Consider the following 27,233-nt stretch of genomic DNA (forward strand, 5'->3'; position numbering starts at 1 on the left):
TGCTTGCATTTATAAAAAGAGCATACACCAAACACGTCAAGAAGTTTAAAAAGAAGTTGGAGTAGTTGAACTCTAGTTCAACTTGAATTAATAAATAGATTTAGTTTGCCCAGATTGAAAAGTTAATCAGTGCATCTCTGATGGATTGATGAGAAGATGTCATAAGCAGCCATAAGTAGTCTGATAAAATCATTACCTAGTGCAATGTTATTATATAAGTATCAATACATTATATAATTTATCTATGTAGGATCATAAATGGCAGTGACCTTATGCAGTAATACACGTTTGAAATGCTCTTATTATAAAATAAATGGTATCACTGATAATCAGAGTATTCAAAGCTCTCACTTCAATATCAAAATGGTGATAACCTTTAAGAATAAGGTTTTTCAGCGAAGCAATAAGTTTATATAGATGATTTTATCCTAATTAACGAACTATATGAACAATATAACCCTTCGTGCGATTATTTTTAAGACGCTCTACGACTTAATTTGTTTTTTTCGCATGCACTACTTAAATGTTGCACTTGTAGACCATAAATGTGGGTCAAATAGATGCAATGACTTGTAATCAAGGTGTTCTAAGAAAATTTTACTTGGTAAAAAACTAAATCATGAGGGTAAACTCTTTTCCGTTAAAAATTACTTTTCTAAGTAAAGAATATATTATTAATATACAGATGAAAACCGCGTATTGCATTTTACTTATACAGCAGATAATTACACTTACATTTTATTTATATAAGAGTTGGGTCTATTTTACCAGCTGACTAGTTGGAGACCTTGTATTTTATTCAGACAAGACAGATTTGTAACCAGATATATATGTTATCATGACGAACCGAAATGTGTAAACAGTTGTTTTCTTCAAAAAGCAAACAACACTTCATTATTTATGACTTGAATATAAAGACTAGTGTTCTAAACGTGGTCAAACAACATTGACATATCATAATCATAAAAGCTTTATTGTGCGATTAAATTTCTGATCAGACCATGTGACTTACCCGTACATTCGGAACTTCGGCATAGCTGACATGCCTTGTTGGTAAATGCTTAACTTTACTGGTCTCTCCTCGCCACATGATGTTTTTTTCTCAAATGTAATGAATTCAGCTTTATGAAAAAAAAGTCACGCTTGGGTTCCTATTTAAGCGTATTTCAAACGTTGCTGTTCCATGCGTTTTTCGGTTTAATTTTAAGGTTTCCGATTTATTTTAAAAAGCGCCAAAAAAGTCGTCTTGGCATCTAAAAATATGTGTGACACTGTGGTTTTTAACTCAAGTCTTCATATATGACGATTTTCCTGAATCTTGCTTTTCTTATGACATCTATATTTTTCAATAACTTCAGATATTGTAATTTCATAAAATCCATAAAATGTCTATTTTTTATTGATAACGCAATGTATCAGAAAATTATACTATTTGAGTTTCCTGTCGTAAATTGACTTTTTGTAACTTAAAACATTTAAAACAAATCTGCACTTTCTAATTGTAATCACATACAGGCCAACGTACTATTAAAATAAGAAAATAACAACTCGCTACCCATTAAAGTAGAAATAAGCACAAAATGTTAAAATGTTTCACAAATTAATTCAATATATAACGGTCAATCAATTTGAAATTATGGAAGTCGATTGTTTTTATTTATAGGACATTGACAAAATGGCATCGATTTGAAAACACAAATTATGGACTTTCTCAAAATGTAGAATGTTTACTAATATTAAAGAAATTTACAAACATTGAGAAAAATAGCATAGCAGATAGGACAAGAGAATGACATGTTTAATGTGTACTATAGTACTTTTGACTGACAACAATTGAGTGGCAATTTTTTCAATAAATAATTATTTTTTTGTTGATGAATTGTTTATATAAATAATAATTTGTTGAGACGTTTCTCAATAAAGTTATAAGTTTTAACGTGCACCTTTTGCTATTGTTGAAATGATAAAGAAGAATGCCTCAACTACATGATGGAAAAAAATTAACAGAGAAAGCAAGAGATACGGCAACGCTAAACATGAAAGAAAAATCTCTTTCGAATTGAAACTTTTTTTTAATTTTGAAAATTTCCTTTCATTTTTTTTCCATTTTGAAACTTTCCCTTCATTTTTTTTCCATTTTTTGAAAATGTCCCTTCATTTTCCTCTTTAATCAATGATCTTCAATTTACACATTGATTTTAGACAATAATTGCTCATTTAATGATGAAAGCAATCGAATGTTCAGGTAACTTTACTGAAAATGATTAGTTCACGAGTTTGGAAGAGAGTAAATAAAACAAATTCATATCCCTCTTGCTAGGTTGATGATGTGTCTCCCAAACTTGTCGATTATGACAAAAAAGATTTACGAGAAGGATTTTGAACATGAATTGAAAAAAAAACATTACCAATCTCCAACACTAAAAAAAAAATGACAATGGTCAGGAAAAGAAACTGTTACATTTAAGAATGTCATATTTTATCGAGATTTGAATGAGTTGACCGATACCATTGCGAATCATAAGTGTTTCTCGTTTGTTCTCGTTTGTTTTTATATAGATTAGATAAATGGTTTTCGCGTTTGAATGGTTTTACACTTGTAATTTGTTGGGCTCTTCATAGCCGCCTTGTTGGTCGGTGTGAGCCCATGTTCCGTGTTGAAGACCGTACTTTGACCTATGATGGTTTACATTCTATAAATTGTGACTTGGGTGGAGAGTTGTCTCATTGCAACTTGTACCACATACTTTTATTTCTATATAGAATGATCAGAAAGTCAGCTATAATAGTAAAATTTCTATCAAAATCACTCAAGATTGATATTTTTTTATATCATTGACCAGGAAATTGCAATATATCAAGCTTTTCGTGTTGTTTTATCTTATACTCTTGCATTAAAAGTTAAGCAATTTAAAAAAAAAGTCATATTTTAAGCTTTCAAAACATCTTTTGACTTGTCCATAATCATTGATAATTTTTCGTGTGGATGAGTTAAATATATGAAAGTTGTATTAGCACTTACTTGTTTAAATATTGGATATTGTCATTGACTGTACATGCACAATACACATACACACTAATTATTAAATATGTACATTAAATATGGTCTATGGCTATCACATATATTCGTAAAACATCCCTAAAACTGCAAGACATAAGATAAATTATTTTCGTTTGTTACAGAGTAAACTGACAGTACTTTAACCTTTATTTCAATGATTTTTGGTCGTAAACCTTATTTTATTGTTACCAGTTTATTGTTTATCATAATCAATCGTTCTAAAAAAAACTTAATTAAAAATCAAGAAACATCTGTTTATAAACCACGTTTAGCAGATATTCACCATTTCATTTGTTGATATATCGATGCTAACTTCATCATTGTGTGGTTTTCAATGAATTAAGAACCGTCAATTTATATGATTCTTTCCCCTCCCCAGAGAGTTCCTTTCCGGTTGAAAATTTCTCAATAATTCAAAATATTGAGCCTAATTTTTTTTTATAAAAATTCCCAATGTTTCTAATTTTCACAAAATATAATGGTAGATGTAGTTTTGGAAAAAGTGAACAAAATCACTAACTAGCAGTAATCTATTTAGATATATTTCACATAAGAATATATTTTATGTTAAAAGGGCTTATTTTCGTTAACAACGGACCATATAGTCAAGCAGATCTTTTATTTGTATCACGTGATTATATGCACCTATTGAAATTTCACACGTGAGTTGCATGGCTATACTTGTGGCGAGTTTAAAATTGGATAAACAGTTGGGTACTATATAGAATTGCCAGTTTATTTTATTCGTTACCAGTTGAAACATAAATTAACCGGATTATACTTTTAGTAGTTTTACACACACACACACTCTTCTGCCGAAATTTTCATATTCTGAATACGAATATATTTCTTTTTAAAAATCTGTTAATGAAAACACCTGTATAATCGTAACATTCAAAATACACAAAATATATCACAAATCACCATTTACCTTAATCTGAGCCATAGTAGAAAGATTCTTACTGGCTCCCGTTTGTCTTTTTAAACTGGCGGAGGTAGCAACAGAGGCGACTGCAGCTGATGTCATCTCAATTTAGAATCAAACTCACAAAATAATTATCCAAGAATACTTTTTTCGATTATTTCAATTTGAATTTTTGAATCAGAATTGTCCTCAAAGCGCAACAACATACGCTATAAACCGTTCCTGCGATAGTGCACCAAACAATAAAACTTATTTTCCTTGTTTATTCAATTTTAAATCCTCCTTCGGATATTGTTTTCCCTTCGGAAAATGTTATATTTCTTAAGGCTGTTATACATGAACTATAATACTTTTAATCCCCCAAATGACTGTCACCAAATCTGAATCTATCCAATGCCACTACCAATTATGAGGGGTTCCTTATACATAGAAAACTATCGAACAAGATACATTAATACCGTTAAAATCCCCCAGGGGAACGTAATACTAGCCACAACTATCCGAAGGTGCACTTCTAATTCATAATATTTGGTGGTTAATAGACTCAAGCAAAGAAAGAAGAGAATCTCGAATCTTCAATGAAATGGCTCATTCTCTTGTGTTTACGTCAATTCAATTAACCAGCAAAACAAATGACGAAAAGACAGAAGAAGCTAATTAATGCCTACCAGAGATCATAATAAATAAACGCTCGTATGAATTAGGTATAAAATCGCATGTCGTAAAGGTACAAGATTGTAAACACATTTTACGGCAACTTGCCGAAGAATGTCCTCCGTCTGAACTTGGTTTGTATAATCTTGTATACTTTTAGCTATAATTCAAAGTAATTGATATTAACAATATAGAGAGAATTACACAAGTAAGACATGTAAATCTTTTTATTATCACTAAGTACTTGTATACAGGGATTTGCTTTTATTCTCAAAAGAACCAATTAAGAAAGGGGAGGTAAACGACATATTTTCAAGGTCAAGAAAATGGGTATTTTGAAATTAATGCGTAGACTACTCCAGATATTTTCCCACAATAAAGTGCACAGGTAAATTAAATTAAAAAAAATATTTAATTGTTTTCATGATCCTAGCTAAATATAAATATAAATATTATTATAGGTATTGAATGCTTCTTTTTGTTACTTCATGGGGTTGTAAAAGCATTAAAGTATGTGACTGTGCGCACATTTTTCAAATGAAGCGCTTCCGCGCTTCATACAAAATGTTCTTCGGTCAACGCTTTCACACCCCAATGAATTACAAAATGAAGCATTCAATTCCTAATTAAATCACAATCGATACTGTTAACATTTATTAGATATACATGTACAAAATGTAAGAAGATGTGGTATGAGATCTAATGAGATAAGTTACTCACCATCCAAGTCACAATTTGTAAAAAATAAACCTTTTTAGGTTAAATGTACGGCATTCAACACAGAGTATTGGCTCACACCGAACAGCAAGCTATAGAGGACACCAATCACGACAAGGGTTAAAGGGGTCAATTGACAATTTTTATCATGTTTGACTTCTTTGTAACGCTTACTTTGCTAAAAAATTGTTGCTGTTAACAGTTTATCTTAAAGGGTTGTCTGATGCGTCTGCAAATGTCAGATTTGCTGTTATGCGTTAGTTTCAGAGATTTTATATACCATACTACATTTACCCTCTATTTCAATTTTAAGCCATCGCGGCCATTTCGGTTGCAAGTCGGGATAATCGGATACAACACACCCTAAAGATGAGTAAGGCCAAGTTTGGCTTTATTTTGCCCGGTTTTGTCAGAGGAGAAGATTTTTGTTCAGGATTATAAACTATAAAAGTTGTGAAAAAAATACTTTAAAGGGAAAAAAAATCCTTATTGGGTTAATAGACAATGTTTATCATGTTGACCTCTTGTAGAATTTACTGAATATTTAATATTTAAGTTTATCTCGATCTATTATAATACTCAAGATAATAACCAAAACTGCAAATTTAATCGTTACAATATATTATATGATGTTGTACCCTTATTCATGACATTGTTACATAATGTGTTTGTTCTAGATCTGTTCACACATCGTTGTAAATATAATTGGTTTTGATGCGACTGTCATACAAGTGAGATGTTTGTCTAGCTTCGAAACCAGGTTTAATCCACCATTTTCTACATAAGAAAATACCTGTACCAAGTCAGGAATATGAGAGTTGTTTTCCATTCGTTTGATGTGTTTGAGCTTTTGATTTTGCCAGTTGATTGAGTACTTTTCCTCGGAGTAAAGTATTTTTGTGTTTTTACTTTTTTCACTGTCTCTCCTATATACATAAATTACAATGTCTTTTGCCAAAAATCATAAAAAGTAGGTGATTAAACTAATGCGAAACATGTATGCAATATGATAACATTATGTTAGTAATGTAATTATGAATCCCATGTGCTAATGTAGGTAAGTGATTTACTAACGATTGACACTAAACGGGAGATAACTCTAAATTGGCAAGACGATAAACCAATGATTTTTTAAAATGCCAATGAATGTAAATTGTTTGGTTATTATTCAATGTGTATGCCATCAACCCTTCAAGGTATAATAAATGTGCAATTGAAATGAATATACAATCATTGTTTTCATTCGAGGTATTTAACTGATTGGTATTATTGTTAAGGAGAAAGTCGGTACAAGCATGTTGTGATTTTGTTTTCAAATAAACCAGAAGACCCATATCCACTTACACGCCCTTGTTCAACTGTGACTGGTTATTTTACAATTGTGAATAATATGTTCAACTTTCAACGTACAAGTTCCTATATTTTCGTCACTTTATATTTTCTATGTTGGGTTGTCCCCTTTTCTTTTTCTTTTTTTTTGCTTTGGCTTTGTCAGTGTTTTTTTTTGCCATGGCTATGTCAGTTAATTTATTACCTCTGAGTTTGGATTTCCCTCCGGTATCTTTTGCGTTTAAATAATATTTCACTAAGTGGATGTTTTACAATTTATAAATGTTTTCCATTCTTTTTCTTTGCCTTTTCAATAAATTAATGGTTAAACATTTTAAATGTTTAAAATTGGTTATTTATTTAATCAAACACATATATTATAAACTTAAAGCTATGACATTTTCCCCTAGATATTATTATTCACTTATCTAACAATCATAGAAGACTTGGGTTCCTTTTGCAAGATGATTTTTTTCTGTGTTAATTAAAAGACTATGTTCTAGTTTGGTGTGTGTGTGTTGTCTGTCTGATTTTAGCTGTATATGTACCCGGGTTCGTAAGCAAAATAAAAAATTCAAAATATTAAATCCATTTGAATAAACGGAGTTTACATGCACTTTTTCTTTATTTCATACTTTGTTACATTTTATGTCGTTTGCTTACAATCGTCACAACTCGGCTGATTCCGTACCTCAGAAGGAGAGAAGCGGAGTCACCCGAGGATTGCCGATTCAGTTAAGATTCATACGTCACAACTCGGCTGATTCCGTGCCTCAGAAGGAGAGAAGCGGGGTCACCCGATGATTGCCGATTGGGTTAAGATTCATTCGTCACAACTCGGCTGATTCCGTACCTCAGAAGGAGAGAAGCGGGGTCACCCGATGATTGCCGATTGGGTTAAGATTCATTCGTCACAACTCGGCTGATTCCGTACCTCAGAAGGAGAGAAGCGGAGTCACCCGATGATTGCCGATTGGGTTTCTTATACAATTACTTCAACTAATAATTGTCATATCATCATATTTTTTTCTGTCTCAAAAAAGTACATTGAACTATTTAAATAACCATCTAATTGTTACATAAAACAATTTGTATTTCTTTGAAGTTAAATTAAAATATTACTGTCTTTTTGTCATGAAATGAACATCCTTTTCTACACTTTGAGTCAGGAATCTTAATATGAAATTAATTGCACCTCATTTGTGAAGATTCTTTGATGTTACGCACCAGGATAAAAAAAATATATATAATCGGGAGTTCACGTTATACGGTCAAGAAAGACGTGATATCAGGACTGCTTGTATAAGGTCACGGTCCGAGTACTCAGTTATCGTCCTTTGGTTGACGAATATAGTCCCAAGTGTGGACAGTATGTCACTTGCAAATTTTCTTTTAATACCCTGTCTTAATTTATTTTTCCATGTTTTATGCCTCAAATAGCAAGTAGGGGGATAAAATTACACTGAAAAAATGGGTCATGAATTTTAAAGTAAGGTAGTGATTTAGTCCAGCAGAAATAGGTTAAAAAAGCACTTCGGAAGCTGTCAAAGGATTTCAAGACACCCTTTACATAAAACTGTTTATATTTTGAGGTAGAGCGGATGAAGTGTTCTATAATTTTGATAGCATTTGTACTAAAAGTAGTAGCAGTCGGATTTTTTTAATTTTTCATTTATAGTCTTAAAAAAAAATGTTAATGCACTACGAAATTAGTGTGGTCTAGGACCATAATGTCGCATTCTAACAAACAGTTTCGATGATTTACCGAAAAAAAATCTCTACACCAAGGGAGTAATTGTGTTTAATGCTCTGATTGGACGAGACATTTATATGTACTCCATTAAAATTTCAATTCGAATTTGAGTGATACATTTTGTAATAGTAATTCGTTTAGGTCTTTGGTAATAGATTTGGAATATGTGAGTTACATGCCCAAGACATTTGCGAATAGCAATCTAGATGGTTTCAGTTTATCGGCCATGGTCATAAAATAGATATAAAATATATACATTTTTTTCCTCCTGACAGGAGATCACGAACTCTTACATTATATAAGGTAAAATAAGGACATCTTGCCCTCATAAAATACTTTAATTATACTGGTTAATACAGATGAAAATACACTGCGAAGGTTGTCTGTTACATAAACGATTTCCATATCGATTCCATAAAAAAATAATATAACCCGAATCACGTTGACTTATCATCGAAAGTAAAAGATAATTATTTAACGCCATGTCAGCAATATCGCTGCGAGTAAAACAGAAACTTAATGTTGAAGTACGGAACAGTATTTTCAATCATATTACAATAAGTTAAACAACTTAATGAACATGTTTTTTCTCATTGTTGAAGGCCAATAATAGCATGCTTACATCCACTTCAGTTGAACTTTGATAGTTGTCTGATTGAAAATAATGCATTATCTCCGAATTTTATATCAACTCTAGAAAAAAGAAACACTGAAGTGGTGTATTTGTCATGAGGACCAACACGTCAGAATTATTCCTTTTATTTTCAAAGTTATATTAGAGTAAAACTAACTGGTCAATTAAATACAGCGACGTACATTTTAGTTTGGAATGACATATTGTTCAAAGGAATACGGGTACTATTCCACAAATACAATAATATCGAATAGTGTTTAATCCTTTCCATATATCAGCATTAATTTGTAAAGTTTATTAATTTTCTACATTCAAGATGATGAGTTAATGCAAAACCAATAATCGATAAACAATAATACTAACATCGCTGCGTCTGATATTTGATAATAATACAGTACTGCTGGGAGAAATTAATATATTTGTATTAGTTTTTTTTTTTGTGCCAGTTCTATCTTTTATTCAAATATCAAAGAGTAAATCAATTCAAACGTTGTCCGTTGTTTGTGTAAGCGCTTTGTTACATATCAAATATGAAGAAACCACAATTTGCCTAGATCCTTTGGGATATCAATGTTTTATTGAATGAAAATACCCGAGAGACACGAATGAATGTTTGACTATTGACATGTCTTAAAGCTTAGGAAAACAATTCATTTAGAAATAAAGGAGTCTGTAGACATTCGAAGAATAGTCAAACGTTTACATCAATGGATTTGCTTTTATCAAAAGTTTATAATTTAGCTTAGATAAAAAAAAATCCAATATTTAGTAATGATTCGTTAAAAACTATATCTATAACAAATACAAAAAAATCATATTGGCTCTTTTTATAACATTCAACATAGATAATATCCAATTTCAATGAAAAAAACCCAAGTCAATTGATTTATTTTGATATTTTAGTTTTTTTTTTAATAAACATGCGGACAGACAATACACTGTCAAAAAAAAACACGAACAGAAAGCAATTTTTACAGAATTATGTAGAAAATAGTGGATTGAACCTGGTTTTATAGCTAGCTAAACCTCCCACGTGTATGACAGTTGCACCATTATATTGACAACGATACGTGAGCAAAACAAATAGACATAATAGGTAATAATGTCAAAAATAAGGGAATTTCCTTCAATTAACTGCAGATAAAGATCAACTGATGGATTGGTAGCCGTTTTCTTAACGTCTGGCCTCACGGTCATAAAACTTTCGAGCATGATTTTTGTACTCAGACTCGAAAATCAACTAATCAAATTGCTGGATTTCATGTATCGAGCATGATTTTTGTGCTCCGAGCACTGGGCAAAGTTGTATGCCTTCAAGGCCTGGTAACAAATATTTCATGCTTAGTCAGGAAACGAGACAGAAACGAGATAGAAATTGAGCCTTGCAGCAGAAAACCTAAATTCTCTAAAATGTTATTGCAGAACTAATAAAAGATACTGTCCAAGCGGAGACATCTGAATAAACGTCCGATTTGACAAATGAGCATATTGTTTATAATAACACGTCTGACTCTACGAGGTGCAATTGATGACCATGTTTTTATTCCTAGTCAACAGTTGGATTTCTGATTAAGATAAGGCCTTATACAATCAAAACAGAAGAAAATAACACAATAACATTCCATTTGCAAAATCATCCAATCGGATGAAAATGTTCAATGGTAAAAAAAACACGCTGCATCTTTCATATAGAAAGAGATGATCCATAGCTTTATTTCGCCTTCACTACTATTTTGTAGTACTTTTGGTACCTCAATGAACGTTCGTATATGCTTAATGTCTATAACTTTTGTGTGAAATGACTAGAAAAAGTAATAAAAAGGCCTTTCACACTTGGTTTCTTTTTCAATTATATCAAGTTGTGCTTGACTGTGAAAAACCCCCAACAAGTATGATTTCAATATCTGGAGACCTGCTTTAGCTAATATAGGAGTCTCGGGATGGTAACGTAGATGATATATAAAAAGGTATACAATAATCCATATATAATTTGCATTTTGTAAATCGTATATTGTTTTGCTATATAAATACGACTATAATATAAGTGCACGTGGATATTCCCTTAAGGCTATGAGATCAGGTGTTTGGAAAGATAAGAAATATAATAATACGTAGTTTCCACAAAACAATTGTCTATGTTTATTAAATAAAAAGATACCCTGGGAATAAACAATGTCAACTAAAATTAAGAATGCATTGATTTGCATCTTATTAACCCATTTCTTCATTTTTTTTATAGCGTGTAGTTTTGTTGTTTTGCTAATTTGATAACAGAACATACTGGAATTGGTATGTATATAAATTCATCAAGGGTACCAGCATTCGATCATCATTGACGCTCGAAAAAAAAAGTAAACCAGGCATAAAGTATGAAGTTGAAAAGCGTTGAAGACTCAAATTTCGAAAGATTTTGAAAAATACAACTAAGGTAATCTATTCTTGGAGAAAATATTCAAAGTTGTACTCTAGTATTCATTTGTTATCAGTTCATGATTGAATAGCAATGTCGTCTATGCCTATGTATATATGTAGTTTAAGCTTCGTTACACTTTCTATTAACGAAGAATGCTATATATGAATTGTAGCAAATAAACTTGCAATCAGAAAATTCGAATGGCAATTTGATTAATAGAAAATCTCACTGTCTAACAAGCTGTGTGCAAGTGAAGCGTTGAGAGTCGAAAAGTGTTAACTGTCAACCAAATTTGCGACTCATATAAAGCTGTCTGCTGTAATAGAAAATGTAACGATGCATGAATAATATATAAAGTACATCTAAAGCCATAGACAACACGAACACACGTAATATATATAATCTAGATCTGGTGTACTAAAGAAATATTGACACCGAATGTTTGTGGCAATACATCGTAGCCACAAGTTAACAATTATTTTTTTTCTGTGACGTATTAAATTTATATTCAGATCCAGTTTGTTACATCTTGTGATCAATTTTATTTGGCAATCGTCAATGGCAGTCAGCAGGGTTAAAGAACATCAGTTGTTCGACCTGTTAGTCAAATGCGTTTTGTTTAAATATACTTTTTCACTTTTTTGGTCTTTCGGAAAATGTTGTTTGTGCTGTTTTTAGACCCTTCTACAACGAAATTTGTTTGACATGCACACGTATAAAAATTGCCATTTTTATCCAACGCAATCATAGGTTTGAACGTAGTTTTCAATTTAGACTCGTATATATATATATATATATACAACTCGTCTAAACATCAACCTAACAATGTTAGATCTGTAAATTTGCTTTCGCAAATTTTTGGTTCTTCCCTCGCCGGGATTCGAACCCATGCTACTGTGATATCGTGACACCAAATCGCCTGCACTGCAGCCGTCTCGCTAGACCACACGACCACCTGGGCTCTCAAAAAAAAGAGCTTTCGGTGGCCATATGTTACCTTTCCACGTCAGTTTTAATCTAGCGGCGTACTACAGTACATGATATATATATATATATATCCATCGGATCGCCATCAATGATGGTGATACATGGCTGTGTACATAATGTATATACAACTCGTCTAAACATCAATCCAACAATGTTAGATCTGTAAATTTGCTTTCGCAAATTTTTGGTTCTTCCCTCGCCGGGATTCGAACCCATGCTACTGTGATATCGTGACACCAAATCGCCTGCACTGCAGCCGTCCCGCTAGACCACACGACCACCTGGGCTCTCAAAAAAAAGAGCTTTCGGTGGCCATATGTTACCTTTCCACGTCAGTTTTAATCTAGCGGCGTACTACAGTACATGATATATAAAGCATGAAGATGTTATAGTTACAGATCAGCTAAATTATCTATAGTAAAGGATCCTACAAATTAATGTAAGATACAGTCACAGAAAATAATTATATTCATAAGTACGTCTGAGTCAGTGACAACCCTACAACAGATGTATCCATCGGATCGCCATCAATGATGGTGATACATGGCTGTGTACATAATGTATATACAACTCGTCTAAACATCAATCCAACAATGTTAGATCTGTAAATTTGCTTTCGCAAATTTTTGGTTCTTCCCTCGCCGGGATTCGAACCCATGCTACTGTGATATCGTGACACCAAATCGCCTGCACTGCAGCCGTCCCGCTAGACCACACGACCACCTGGGCTCTCAAAAAAAAGAGCTTTCGGTGGCCATATGTTACCTTTCCACGTCAGTTTTAATCTAGCGGCGTACTACAGTACATGATATATAAAGCATGAAGATGTTATAGTTACAGATCAGCTAAATTATCTATAGTAAAGGATCCTACAAATTAATGTAAGATACAGTCACAGAAAATAATTATATGTACTGTAGTACGCCGCTAGATTAAAACTGACGTGGAAAGGTAACATATGGCCACCGAAAGCTCTTTTTTTTGAGAGCCCAGGTGGTCGTGTGGTCTAGCGGGACGGCTGCAGTGCAGGCGATTTGGTGTCACGATATCACAGTAACATGGGTTCGAATCCCGGCGAGGGAAGAACCAAAAATTTGCGAAAGCAAATTTACAGATCTAACATTGTTGGATTGATGTTTAGACGAGTTGTATATATATATATATATATATTCATTAAATAAAATAATAAAATAAGTAAAAAGTTAACTTTTTACTTATTTTATTATTTTATTTAATGAATATATACATCTGCACATGTGAAATTTATTTTTTACGCCTATATATATATATATATACAAAACTAAAGAGCTTTTACATTATGTAGCTTCGGTAAATTTATTCGCTTTACTGCGCATTTAACAATAGGTAGTACTTGAATAGAAGTACAAATGTAGAAACACTGGAGGCTTGAATGGGACTATATTTGGGGGATTTTTTTGTGAACTTGTGTAGCCTTTACAGTAAATATTTACATATAAAATGTAAATCCCTTTCATATTACAAAAGAGAGGCGACATTTTACAAATGGAATTTCAACCCAATGGCCATTAGTAGAAAAGAAACTCACGATGTCTTGGCAAAACAACTGATGAAAAACGACCAAACGACTAACAACAGTACATGTACATTTGTACATATACAAAACCAAACGAACAATTGACTATCGTGACCTTTAAATTTAATACACAAAAAGTGACTGTTTATTTGATATCGGTCGATACTAAAATTCTCGGATTATTGATAAACTTTCCACGGTTTACTGAAATTTTACATAAATAAATAATAAGGACGCTAGAGTAATATTTCTATTTCTAGATTGTATGTCTTTAAACGGCCATATCTAACATTGTGTTATTGGTGATATCAGGTAAACGAGAATCTCCTAAATATTTTATTGAATTTCCAAACACAATAACAGAAACTTGACAGTCAATTAATTAGAAGTGTGTAGACATTGTCATCAGAAACATGATCAATAAGTTCTTTGATCGCGAGTGCTATCCCGATACCCGATTAAACGTTCCATTGATTTCAGACCATTTGATTTAATTGGTGTGCTTAGAAAAAACAAAGAGCAGTCATCTCGTATTGATATTGTCTATTATGTAAACAATACGAGATTAAAATTGAAAATGGAAATGGGGAATGTGCCAAAGAGACAACAACCCGACCACAGACAACAGCAGAAGGTCCCCAACAGGTCTTCAATGCAACAAGAAATTCCCGCACCCGGATGTGTCTTCTTCATCATATTTTGTACACGTTATAACCCGAATAATTCTGTCCCTCCCTGTTATCGATCTCTCCTTCTTGCGAAGTTAATGTAGTAATCGTAGATCAGCGGAATGTAACGACTGAATTATTCGGGTTATACGTGTAACGGCAATTTCAAAACGGAGTATTATTTTCCCCCGCAGCTGAAAGTTGAGGGGCATATTGTTTTACCCCTGTCCGTCCCCCCGTCCCATTATTGGTATATAGTTATTCTAGATAACTTCTCTGACAATTTGAATGCTAGGAAGTTTTCACTTTGCTGACTGTGTATAGATATAAGAAGATGTGGTATATGTTTGAACATATATTGAAGGTATGCATGTTGTCAGGTTTTTGTTTTTAATAATAGTTGTAGGGCATTATTTGTAACTCCAAGACATAATAAAGTCAAGACACATTTTTTTTTAAAGAAAGCTGGAATATCAGATTTGAAATAAATCATTCGGCAATCCTCGGTAGAATCCGCTATTCTTAGATGAGGGTACGGAATCGGCCGAGTTTAGACGAATAAAAATCAATGTTGTCTTCTGAACGGATGCAAACGTTAACAGCTAAAACAAAAGATGGAGAACTAATATCTTCAGCTGAGTAAAACGCTTAGCACTGACTAACAAAACACATAAACCTCCCTGAAGATACTCTCTAACAAAACACAATAAACTACCAGATGATACTCTCTAACAAAACAATAACCTCCCTGAAGATTCTCCGGTATTCATCATTCTTTATCACTGTCTCTTTGTTATGCTAATGTAATACTTTTGTTGTTTGTAGTATTCCCTTTGTGAACACTATTAAGCTATCTATAATTAATTCAAAAACTGTCTTGAAGTGTTAAAGACCCGTATAAATCTTCTTTTTCTTATATTAATATATATGCAACTAAATGGATCGCTTGTAAGACTGCAGAATAACGTTATTTCTTTGCAAAACAGATAATTTGACCCTCGTCTAAATTTGTTTTCATTAAACATTTTTATGCAATCCTGGGGTGTCTTTTTTTACAGTTTGTATAATACAGGAACATTATTATGCCTTATGTATATTCATTATAATGTACTTAACACTCAATAAATTATTTCTCATCACTGTAAAAAGAATGCAAACCATTTGTAAAACGAACGAGAAAAGGCAACATATATGGTTAATTGGTCGGATTGTTTGTAGCATAGCGTCATTGGCGGATCCTGGGGGGGGGGGGGGGGGGGGGGGGGTATGGGTTTCGGGGGTTGGAACCCCCCTTTTTTGGGACGATCAATGAAATTGAATGGGAGAATATAGTTGGATCCCCTTTACTTTGGCAAATATATCAGGTATGTTGAGCTAGGACGATAAAAGTTTCTACATAAACGTGTATATGTAGTTTCAATTTCTAATGAACAAGGTAACGCAAAGTTCTAGTTGTTTAAAGATATGCAAGCTTTTATAAAACATAAATAATTTAAGTTTAATTTGTAGATTGTGCTTAAGCAAAAGTAGTCCGTGCACTATCTTAATTTGGTTGGTTGAATTTTTCCATTTTTATACTAAATAAAATTTCCCCTGATAACAATGATCACGAAACATTTATTGGTGTGAGTATCAGATATAGTTTGAATGCCAAGTCTATCTTATATTTCTGTTCTAAAAGTGAGGCCAATGGAACTGAAGATTGCTTCAAGTCAGTGGACATACTTCATCCATAAAAATCCCTTTTTTCAGAATTTAAGGAATATGGTTATTTAACTATTCATACCCAAATATATTTTATTTAACGTCTCGTAATTGGTCTAATTTTTGTTTATACGACGTTTTGGGTGTATATATGCTTTTGAAAATATTTTTATCATAATATATTGATATTTAAATTATATAATGCTCCTTGTGAGCCCATTTTATGGAAATAAAGCATCTATCTATAGCCCATTTTATGGAAATAAAGCATCTATCTAGATATATATATATATATATACCAAATGTTCAAGATCCTTAAAAAAATAAGGCGAACGGTATTGTTTTATCCATTTGCAACGGAAAACCTTGGGAATTTATAAAGCAAATTTTTCAATTCATGTATAAGATGATGAGAGATTGACATTTTATAGTGTGTTTTATTATATTGTGATGTTACAGTATTGTCTCGGATGTGGGTGAAAGTTCGTACTTATTAAAATGCTGCATTTTTTTGCTTTCTTCCTAATTCAGGAAACTGATTTCCAATTGTCGTTTGTTGATATGGTTCAGGAGTTTTTCATTTTTCTTATATAGTCCGTGGGTTTACTGTTCAGTGCATGCTGTGAGCCAAGTCTCCAGGTTAAGACGTACTTTGACCTATAATAGTTTTTCGTTCACAAATGGTGACATGGATGGAGAGTTGTCTCATTGGCAGTCATACCATATCTTCTTATATCTATATAATATCTTCTTATTTTCAATTATAAAATATTATTGTTCTTTGGCATTTTATTGTACAAGGACAGTAGGATTAAACATTTATGAGATCATTTCACGATAAAAAAAAAAACGGAAGCAATAAAACCAGTTGTAGCAGAGAGTTAATAATGAATGAAATTGATTTCACCTGTATTTGTACAAAATAGAAATGAAGAAAAATATGAAATTGATTTCAACTTTGAATGTATCATTTAATTTTTTTCTATATTTGAATGTACATGTATAATTTGTTACATATATCATTATCACCCCAGGTGCGGGAATTTCTCGTTGCATTGAAGACTTGTTGGTGACCTTCTGCTGTTTTCTTATCCATGTATGGTCGGGTTGTTGTCTCTTTGGCACATTCCCAATTTCCATTCTCAGTTTTATTGTACTTTTTTTGAAATCGACAATCCTTTAGATATAGGAAGATGTGGTGTGAGTGCCAATGAGACAACTCTCTTTGTATGGATGTCGGTCCACAAACATATCATATATGGTATACAACCACTGGTAGATAACGGTTATTTTCCTATAAAAGTTACCATGATAATTACATGAATACTAAGAAGATTCGGTATGATTGCGATGAGACAGCTCTCCACCAGTGACCAATTGACATAGATTTTTACAACTATAGATCACTGTACGGCCTTTAACAAACAGTAAAAACCACACCTCGATCATGACCCCCCCCACCAAATTAAAATTAAACAGACAAAAAAAAATCTACAGATTGAGCAGTAACCCTACAATAATCAGGTAGGAAATCGTGCACTCTTGAAGGTATCTACAACTCTCTTAATTCAGAACTAAAACAAGGTTTATTAAAAAGCTACCTCTTTTTTAGAAACAAACATTTTCAGCAGCAAATAAGCTAAATCTCGTCTTAAGTTATTTCTATTTTCCCCAGACTTATTTTCGTATATTTTACATGGATTTATCTTAACCGTTGTACATGTGTTCAGCATGACACGTCTATTCTGTGTAATATTTTCAAAAACGTACACCAAAACGTTGTGATTGGTTTAAAACGTTCTGAACAATGGCAATCCAATCAATGACGTAAAGTAATTTTACTTTTGGTGTACAAATAATGAAATTTCCCATAGTCCTTTAGAGTCTGAAAAGGCGAATTGACAAGCTGCAGGTTCCTACATTTGTACGTGTTAATATGTTGAATGAAACCCGTCAGATGATACGTTCCAAAATTCTTCTCGACTAGGATACATGTATACACAAAGCATTTTCAATTTTATTTATGGTAATAAACACACTATACCATCTGATACTTTTACGGCACGCCAGATACAATAAGATCTTTATTTTTGATTGAAATTCAAATGAATGGTTTTTGCTATCGTGTAAATCAGAATTATGTCTACCTTTCGTATTGTAAGTGTGATACAATAGATTTTGCAATGGTTTCAGACAGATTTTTATGTGTAACATGTTGCATATACAGCATTCTTCACAACTCGGTCGATTCCGTAACTCCGCCGAATGAGAGAAACGGTTACCCGATTGACATCTGCAGTGTACAGGGTTTGATCATTAACTAATCGTCAAATCTATCTTTATGACGGCAGTAAATCTGATCTGCATGCATGCATGCTAATTCTATCAACCATTCATTAATAACAGCATACTAATGTAATATCATGATATATAATACAATTGTGAGGAAAAGCTACAACACAGTAACACGTGTCTTACCTACTTAATTTTCTTAACATGGAACTAGTATAGTTATCATAAATAAAATTGTTTTCATGTTGACAACTTGTATTAATTTGGTACAGATTGAGTATATGAAATAAGGGTAATCGGAAGTGGTGAATCCAGAACTATCATAAAGGGTGATCCGCTGACTGACCTAAGAGGGACCCGCTCCAGTCATGCCTCAGGGATTACCAATAAAATCAACCAAATGTGTCCCACAAAAATGGGAGCGGGTCCCTAGGAACACTCCCCCTCCCAGATCCGCCTATGATTGGGAAATGACAAACAACAACATTTTGAAACCAGTTGTCATAATAAATCGTGTGTTGGCCTCTGTCAAAAGCTTCCTTGTTTAAAAGTTGTATAACATAATTAAGCTTTTCCTCTGGTCCTTAATTTGAAACTATGAATGGATACACTTTATAATTCGATTTGAATCAAAAGCTTGTATTGATTTTGTACACTTTGATGAAATGAATTAAGGGGTATGCATGTTCCACAAAATTGAATGAAAAGTAACGGGCGGGAGGGGGATACTTAAGTCAGACAGCAAGGTAACAACACAACCCATTGCAAATTTCATACATTCTTTTCAAACAGAAGTGATTAGTACACCCTTGTTTTGGAGCTACTAGGATATTGATTGGCTAAGTTTCTAATAAATAATAGTTGTTATATTTAGAGAGAATCCAAAGAAATGGGGTTCCAAAAAGAATCACTTTTCATAACTGAAAACATGCCTGACCAATGCTATATATTTCAGTAGTTGATATTCATGGATCCATCACAAAACACTTGGTATGGATCTTTCTTTAAGCATACTAATGAGACCTAATTATTGTATAATAGTTATTTTTTTATATTGTCATACATAAACTAGAAAAACATCGAATTACTAGTAGAGTGTTACCTAATGAACAATAGTTGTTGAAGTAACACAGTTTTAATGGGTTATATTCTTGTCATATGCAGACATAATTAATGATTCTGATTGTATATATATATACCGTGTACAAGTTATCATTATGTACAAATTATAATTGTACAAAAAACAATTGTACAAATTATATATATATATAAATATAAATTGTATTTTGACGTTGTACAAATTGTAATTTATACAAAACGAAATTGACGAAAATTCACTGATAACTTGTACAATAATATGGATTTTGATGAAAGAAAATCATTGATACGCACCCCTATAGAATTGTTATAAATTACAACACAGTTCATCTTATTCGTCAACTACTTTTTTTTTAAAGTAATTCTAGATCTTTATTATTCGTTTGAGCCAGTGAGTGATTGAACTCATCATAGATACCAGGATTGAAATTTAGTATTAGCGCCAGACACGTGTTTCATGTACAAAAGACTCTTCATTGATGCTTTTATCAAACAAGTGAAAAGGGCCAAATAAAGTACGAAGTTGAAGAGCATTGAGGACCGAAAGTTAATATATATATATACAATTAGTAGTTTGTCTGTACAATAATGCAAATGAATCATAAATCAGATGATAATCTAGCCTTCCCAGTCGGGATATAATTTTAAAAACATAGTTTCTGTCAATCATTACGTTAGTATATACATGGAAGTATTATTTAAATATTACTTCAATGGTATATATATATATATATACAAAAGATGATGTGGTATGATAGCCAATGAAACAAGTGAACTCTTCACAAGAGACCACACGACACAGAAATTAACAACTATAGGTCATCGCACGACCTTTAACAATGAGCACAGCCCATACCACATAGTCATCTATAAAAGGTAAATACATTGTACGTGTACATGTTACACTTACCTCTAAATCAACAGCCTGTCCAGGTTTCGGTTTGGAACTGAATTTCCGTTCGGAAGTACTTTTGACTGTCACAGACGTAGAAGCTGAATTCATGTTTTCTGTTTTTATCAATGAATATCAATGCTATAGTATTTCTTCTCTTATGCTTGAGCTATCTATCCATCAAAAACCGATTGCACTACAGTTTCTGCTGTTTATATCTAAATGATTACTGGGAAATAAAAACACAGTAAGTCAATTCTAAGTACTTATGACCTCTTTGAACTTGCTCTTTCAAAGGTCCGATATATTTATTCCAGGCAAACAAGTTTGTCCACTTAACCTAACATATATATGTTCTTTTCTATATCGCCTAAACTAAGCAAAGACGTGCCGAATGAAAATCCAATTTGTATGTTCCAACGTTATCAACCATACAATAGCATTGACTAGCTTGATCATTCAATACATAAATCTAATGTTTTATTTTTTTCCGGATCACTGTTTACACTGGTAAACCATTTCAAACACTAATATTCCAATGAAATAGTATTATAATGGTAAGTGAAAATACGGGTTCAAACACGAGTAAAAATATCGTATTTCCCAAAACACCATGCAATGAATCGCTAATATATATGTCCCAAAGAAATATAATAATTGTACATTACAACGCAGGTACAATCACGAGTAAAAACCTCGCATTACTCAAAACACCATGCAATGAATCGCTAATTCGTGTATCATGGACAACGTGAAGTTGTTAACACTACTAGACACAACAAACACCTTTAGATAATAGTACCACACGATCCAACCCGGACTGCTATTAGTTAGTAATTATGTAATATTTATTATTTATGAATTACCAGTCCTGTCTAAACATCGTTGGCTTTATATCTGTCAGAATATTAGATTGACAACTTGTTCATAATTGGTTAATAAATCCAATCCAGAATAGGAAACTATTTAATTTTCTCAATTATGCCGAGTTTTCACGTCAATGGATTGAAAGGTATAGCTCGTTCAGTATTAATTATTTTCTGTCCTTGAGTGAATGTGTGTTTAGTTCCTGGTGACACAGTTTTAGTGTTTGCCTTTTTTGTAAATAGTAAAAATTTTGATTTTTTTTCTCTACGCTTTTTCAAAGTTCACATATATAATAGTATTGGATATAAGTGAAATCCAATAAAATAATTCTTCAAAGTTAACATTTTTAATAATATTGGATATAATTGAAATCCAATAAAAACAATTTTCCAAAGTTCACATTTTTAATAATATTGGAAATACATAAAATCCAATAAAATCCAATAATTATAAATATTTCATGGTTATTGCATATTAAATTACAAATATCCGACTGATATTGAATATATTTCATCAATACACTTGAAACAGACAATGAAAGCACTTTTTTTCTCGGAACGATTTTTTCAAAGACCACTCCAATGATCTCTGGTAATCACTAAATGATTTTTTCACTAAATTAATTACTAAGTCAACAATAAACAGATAATTAATGTTGATTCATCACGAACGTTTTTAATTATATTATATAAAAACAACCAGCACAGCTCCCAAAGCGCCATAAAAAAATAAATGGATTTTTCTTACTTTGAAAGATATAGAGCGTTTAAAACATAATAAACACCAGTAAGTATGGTTGATGGCATCGGATAGAGAATAGAGGTCAATACTCAAGGTTAAAATGAGGTTTAGGTATCTAATATGGGATATAAAAGAGGTGCGAAAGATACGAAATGGATATTCAAACTCAAAGTTTGTGAATTTTTCATAATAAATAATTACATTGTAACATCTACAAATTAATATGTTCCATATTTGAATTTAAAAGAAAAAGCATATTACGATTTTTTTTTGTACCTATTTTATTCGATTTCTGCTGAAATGGATATGCCAGAAGCCTTTGAACATACACGATACACGATTAGAACATTTCTTGTCTGCCTATTGTCATTTAGTTCTAAAAGTTCTATATATAGAAAATATAGTAGACAACTTTCATTCATGATTCTATTTATATATTATGGCTTAAATAAGGAATTTAGGATTGTAACCAAAAATATTATAACCGTTTCTCTACTATGTCTACCCTTCGGACATTTCAGAAAACATTCTGCTCATCAAGCTTAAACTGGACCCATGTTGTTGCTTCGCCCTTAGTGTGTGTCGAAGTATCAATCAACGGGTGACCAGTTCATATCTAGCTGTGCGATAATAAAAATATAACAAACATCGGAACGGTAATGAGTTATTTTGGCAGTGAAACACACAACAATATACGGAATAATAATCTCTTAATTCGATTTAGAGTAATGACAGATGTCGACATATAAACATTGCACGAACGTCTTAACACGCAGACGGTCATCAAAGACAAATTATGCACTGCATGATGAATCGAAGACTTTTTTTGTATTATTATTAGCACGATAGCCTTGAATGCAATATGTTGTGAGGTTGATTCGATACGTTATTAAAAACAGAAATTGATCACTAATTAAAAACAAGCAATTTATCAATTTGCTTTATTAGTGCATTACATATCGAAATTATTTTACTTGCTCTACACTAAAGCAGTACTATTTTTGATAGTACATACAAGTCGTTTCTCTTTTTTTTATAAAGATAAGACCGTTGGTTTTCCCGTTTGAATGGTTTTACACTATCAATTTTGGGGCCCTTTATAGCTTACGGTTCGGTATGAGCCAAGGCTCCGTGTTGAAGGCCGGTTTACTTTTTTTAGATTGTTATTTGGATGGAGAGTTGACTCATTGGCACTCACGCCACATCTTCCTATATCCAGTAACTAGTTTTTCCAAACATTGTACTTTAAAATGTGTAGGAGAAAAAGGCTCCATGTTGAACGCTATACTTTGACCTATAATGGATTACTTTTACAAATTGTGACTTCGATTGAGAGTTATCTCATTGGCACTTATATCACATCTTCTTATACCTAGAAAAATGTGTTGTACTCATAAGTTACTTTAAAATGTTTGGTTCAAATATATTGTTTATTTTTTTTTCTTCATTGGGTGCACTTTCTATATGTGATGCTTTATTGAAATCATCTACAACTGTTTGAATATTCAACCATCATGACCATAGACCCCTTCACTTTCTTACCTAAACAAAATCAGACAAACAAACAAATAAATACACTTGAATAACTTTGTTTTTTGTTGTGCACTAAAAGACCTTCCAAATATCAGCTGCATTCACCGCGCTGTTTTGTCAGGATAAAGATTGTACCGCGCCGTTTTGTCAGGATAAAGATTGTACCGGGCCGTTTTGTCAGGATAAATATTTGACATCAACACATACACAAAATAATAAACATACTTCCTGCTTCATAAAGTACATTTTTTTTTATTATATCATGTTATAATTGATAGCATATTCTGTAGAGCACAGGTTGTTTCGTCTGATGTATTCTATGACACGGTGGTATTGTTCAAGTTTATGGACGTATTTTCTGAAGGCCTCAAAAGAGGACTCAGCATGAGCCGAGACATATCATAGAAATCTGAAAAAAATCGAAGGTGTCTTTTCTACATTTGAAAATGCCTGTACCAAGTCAGGAATATGACAGTTCTTGTCCATTCGTTTTTGATGCGTTTTGTTATTTGATTTTGCCATTTGATTACGGACTTTCCGAATTAATTTTCCTGTAAGTTCAGTATTTTTGTGATTTTACCTTTTCCTTTCTCTTAAACCTTAAGCAATTTTATTTCAATATATTGGTAATGATTTTGTCAAAGAGTAAATTTAAACCAACATATATCTCAAACTTAATCATCTATTCGTACTGTGAAATGCCGTTTGAAACAAAATGTTCCTAATATGAATATATCTGACGTCATAATGCTCCTTTATGAAGCCGTTTAACCAAAGAATATTATGTTGTTTCTCACTAACTTTATAAGAATTGCATTTACGGGTATCTTGTTAGAATTAGAATATTTTCAAAATATAACAGTTACATTTGGTTTTTGTGTCGTTTGATTGTTGTTTGTTGACGTACACCAACATCTTATTTATCAATGATTTTTTGTTCCCATACAGCAATTTATAATGACAAATATGAAGTTAGTATTGCAATCATGTTCATAACAAGTACTAGCACTAAGCCAAAGACCGAAGTGTTCCAAGCTAGAAATTTTGGAGAAATACTTGTCTCTTATATATTCAAAATGTTCCGTCGTCACAATTTCCCATATAAGCTCAAGATTAGCGAATAATAAATTGCCATCGAGTACCTCATTTATTGTTTCCCTCAGAGGGCGAAACTAAAAATAACAATCATTATACCGTTTCTTGATTTATCTATATACTTTGGAAACTGACAGATTTTACTTAGTATGTAATTCGTGCTTTGAGTAATCAATTCAATAATGGATCCTTGTTATTTATCACACAAAGTTCATCGAAAAGTAAAGGCTTTACTTCCGAGCTAAATCTTCATTTTGAAACTGTTGCATTTGTCTTATTTGAAATAAATCTACTGTCCATGATTAGTTTTTAACGCCAAGTTTTCCCATAGCAGGGAATGAATTGTCTTTTGAATTTTGGTATTTTGGTATTTTTTGTTTATAAATAAACCGTAGTTATAAAAAAATATCATTGTTAACACTTTATTCGTCTGAAGCTCTTTTCTAGATTAAAGGTGTCGACATGTAAACATTGCACGAACGTCTTAACACGCAGACGGTCATCAAAGACAAATTATGTACCCCGTGATTCATCGTAGTCTTTTTTTGTTTTATTATTACCACGATAGCCTTGAATGCAATATGTTGTGGGGTTAATTCAACATGTAAAGAAACAATAACCTGATCACTAGTAAAAACAAATACAGTGGAGATCAGTTATAATTTATCATCAAATCTGTCAGAAACAGTCAGGAGAACTGTTCTAGGACAGTATATCTATGTAGAACTGCCATCCTGGCACCTTTTAGACAGTTCTAGCTAGAAAAGTTCTATTCTAGAACTGATTTGGTCAGTTCCATCTAGAACTGATTTGGTCAGTTCCATCTAGAACTGATTTAGACAGTTCTACCTAAAACAGTTTTAATCAGTTTTACGGCTAGAACAGCTCTGTGATTATAACCGATGATTTGGTCAGTGCTACGGCTAGAATTGATTTTGTTAGTTTTAAACTCGAATCCAAACGCTTCAAAAGCCAGAAATGTACTAGTATAAATACGGTGAAACGTTAGAAGCTACATGGAATATTAAAAGGAGATTGATTCAAGGCAACGAAAATTTCCTGTTCATTTTATAACAATGAGACCAGCCTTTTTATGATCAATTTGGCAAAACTTTAACATGTTAACAAAGCAAATCTTTCAAAATCAATACCCCAGATTTGTACTAGCATGACCAAAACGACGGGTGCCACATTTGGAGAAGGATCACCGCCATTTTGTTGGTGGGGTTCGAGTTGCTCTTTCTTAAGTTTACTTATTCTACTTTCTTTTTCTTATTCTTTCTTATGCCATGACGGTATCGGCCCTGTCTATTCTAATCAGTTTTGAATCCCCTCTTTTTAACAACCGTCTCCTTCTTTCGTTTTTCTTTCATAATAGTGTCGGTGTCTTCCATCCACTTTTTTCAACATATGTTATTTTCCTGAATTATCTCACTGAAAATCTTAATTGTTTTCACTTTTTGTAAAGAATCTTATTCAAAAGATGCTAGTTAATTTCCAACTGAGACTCATACTTGAATAAATTGGTCCCAGTTGCCTCGCATATGTTTTTCTTATCATAACAAGAACGATAATCAATAATTTGTAATTAGTAGTTATGTAGTAGTAATTATATCTATAATCCCTGTCTTATATACGTCACAACTGTACATATAAGATATGCAAGCTAGACTATTGCACTGCATAACCATTGCTAATCTACTTAATATATGCATAAAGAGGAATGATTATTTTTATTAAATTGTGTGAATGAGAGTAGATATGCGTTTACTTTCTACATTGGCTAGAGGGGGAGGGTTGAGATTTTATAAACATGTTTAACCCCGCCGCAATTTTGCGCCTGTCCCAAGTCAGGAGCCTCTGGCCTTTGTTAGTCTTGTATTATTTTTAATTTAAGTTTCTTGTGTAAAATTCGGAGTTTAGTATGACGTCCATTATCACTGTACTAGTATACATATTTTTTAGGGGCCAGCTGAAGGACACCTACGGGTGCGGGAATTCTCGCTTCATTGAGACCCATTGGTGGCCTTCGGCTGTGTCTGCCCTATGGTCGGGTTGTTGTCGCTTTGACACATTCACCATTTCCTCTCTCAATTTTATGTAGTTTACTTTCTACGATGTGAGACATGGACGTCGATCAGAGTGAAAGGCATATATCAGCTTCAAATTATAAAAAAAAACCAACAATTATTAAATCTTGTTTGTGTTATGATTATAAATTATTAAGTCAAATTGATCTTTGATGACAACAACACTTGCACAAAGCCTGCAATGCAAGGCTTTACACATTCAAGATTTTCCTTCGATAGATTGTA

General features: G+C 32.5%; 1 protein-coding gene across 4 annotated transcripts in view; it reads right to left on the reverse strand.

Moving 5' to 3' along the window:
* LOC134695072 (prolyl endopeptidase FAP-like) overlaps window positions 1-20,860 on the reverse strand; it is a 135,586-nt gene extending 114,726 nt beyond the window's left edge. The window contains exon 1 of one of the 4 annotated variants that reach the window (XM_063556256.1): window positions 20,701-20,860. In XM_063556256.1, coding sequence (XP_063412326.1) covers window positions 20,701-20,793 — 93 coding nt within the window. In that variant the 5' untranslated portion in view covers window positions 20,794-20,860. Of the gene's footprint in view, window positions 1-3,992; window positions 4,517-20,700 lie in introns of those variants that run through there. The other 3 variants (XM_063556258.1, XM_063556254.1, XM_063556257.1) reach the window with 3 other exon arrangements.
* Between the last annotated feature and the right edge of the window lie 6,373 nt (window positions 20,861-27,233).

Source organism: Mytilus trossulus, chromosome 13 (assembly GCF_036588685.1).
Source record: "Mytilus trossulus isolate FHL-02 chromosome 13, PNRI_Mtr1.1.1.hap1, whole genome shotgun sequence".
Lineage (NCBI taxonomy): Eukaryota > Metazoa > Mollusca > Bivalvia > Mytilida > Mytilidae > Mytilus > Mytilus trossulus.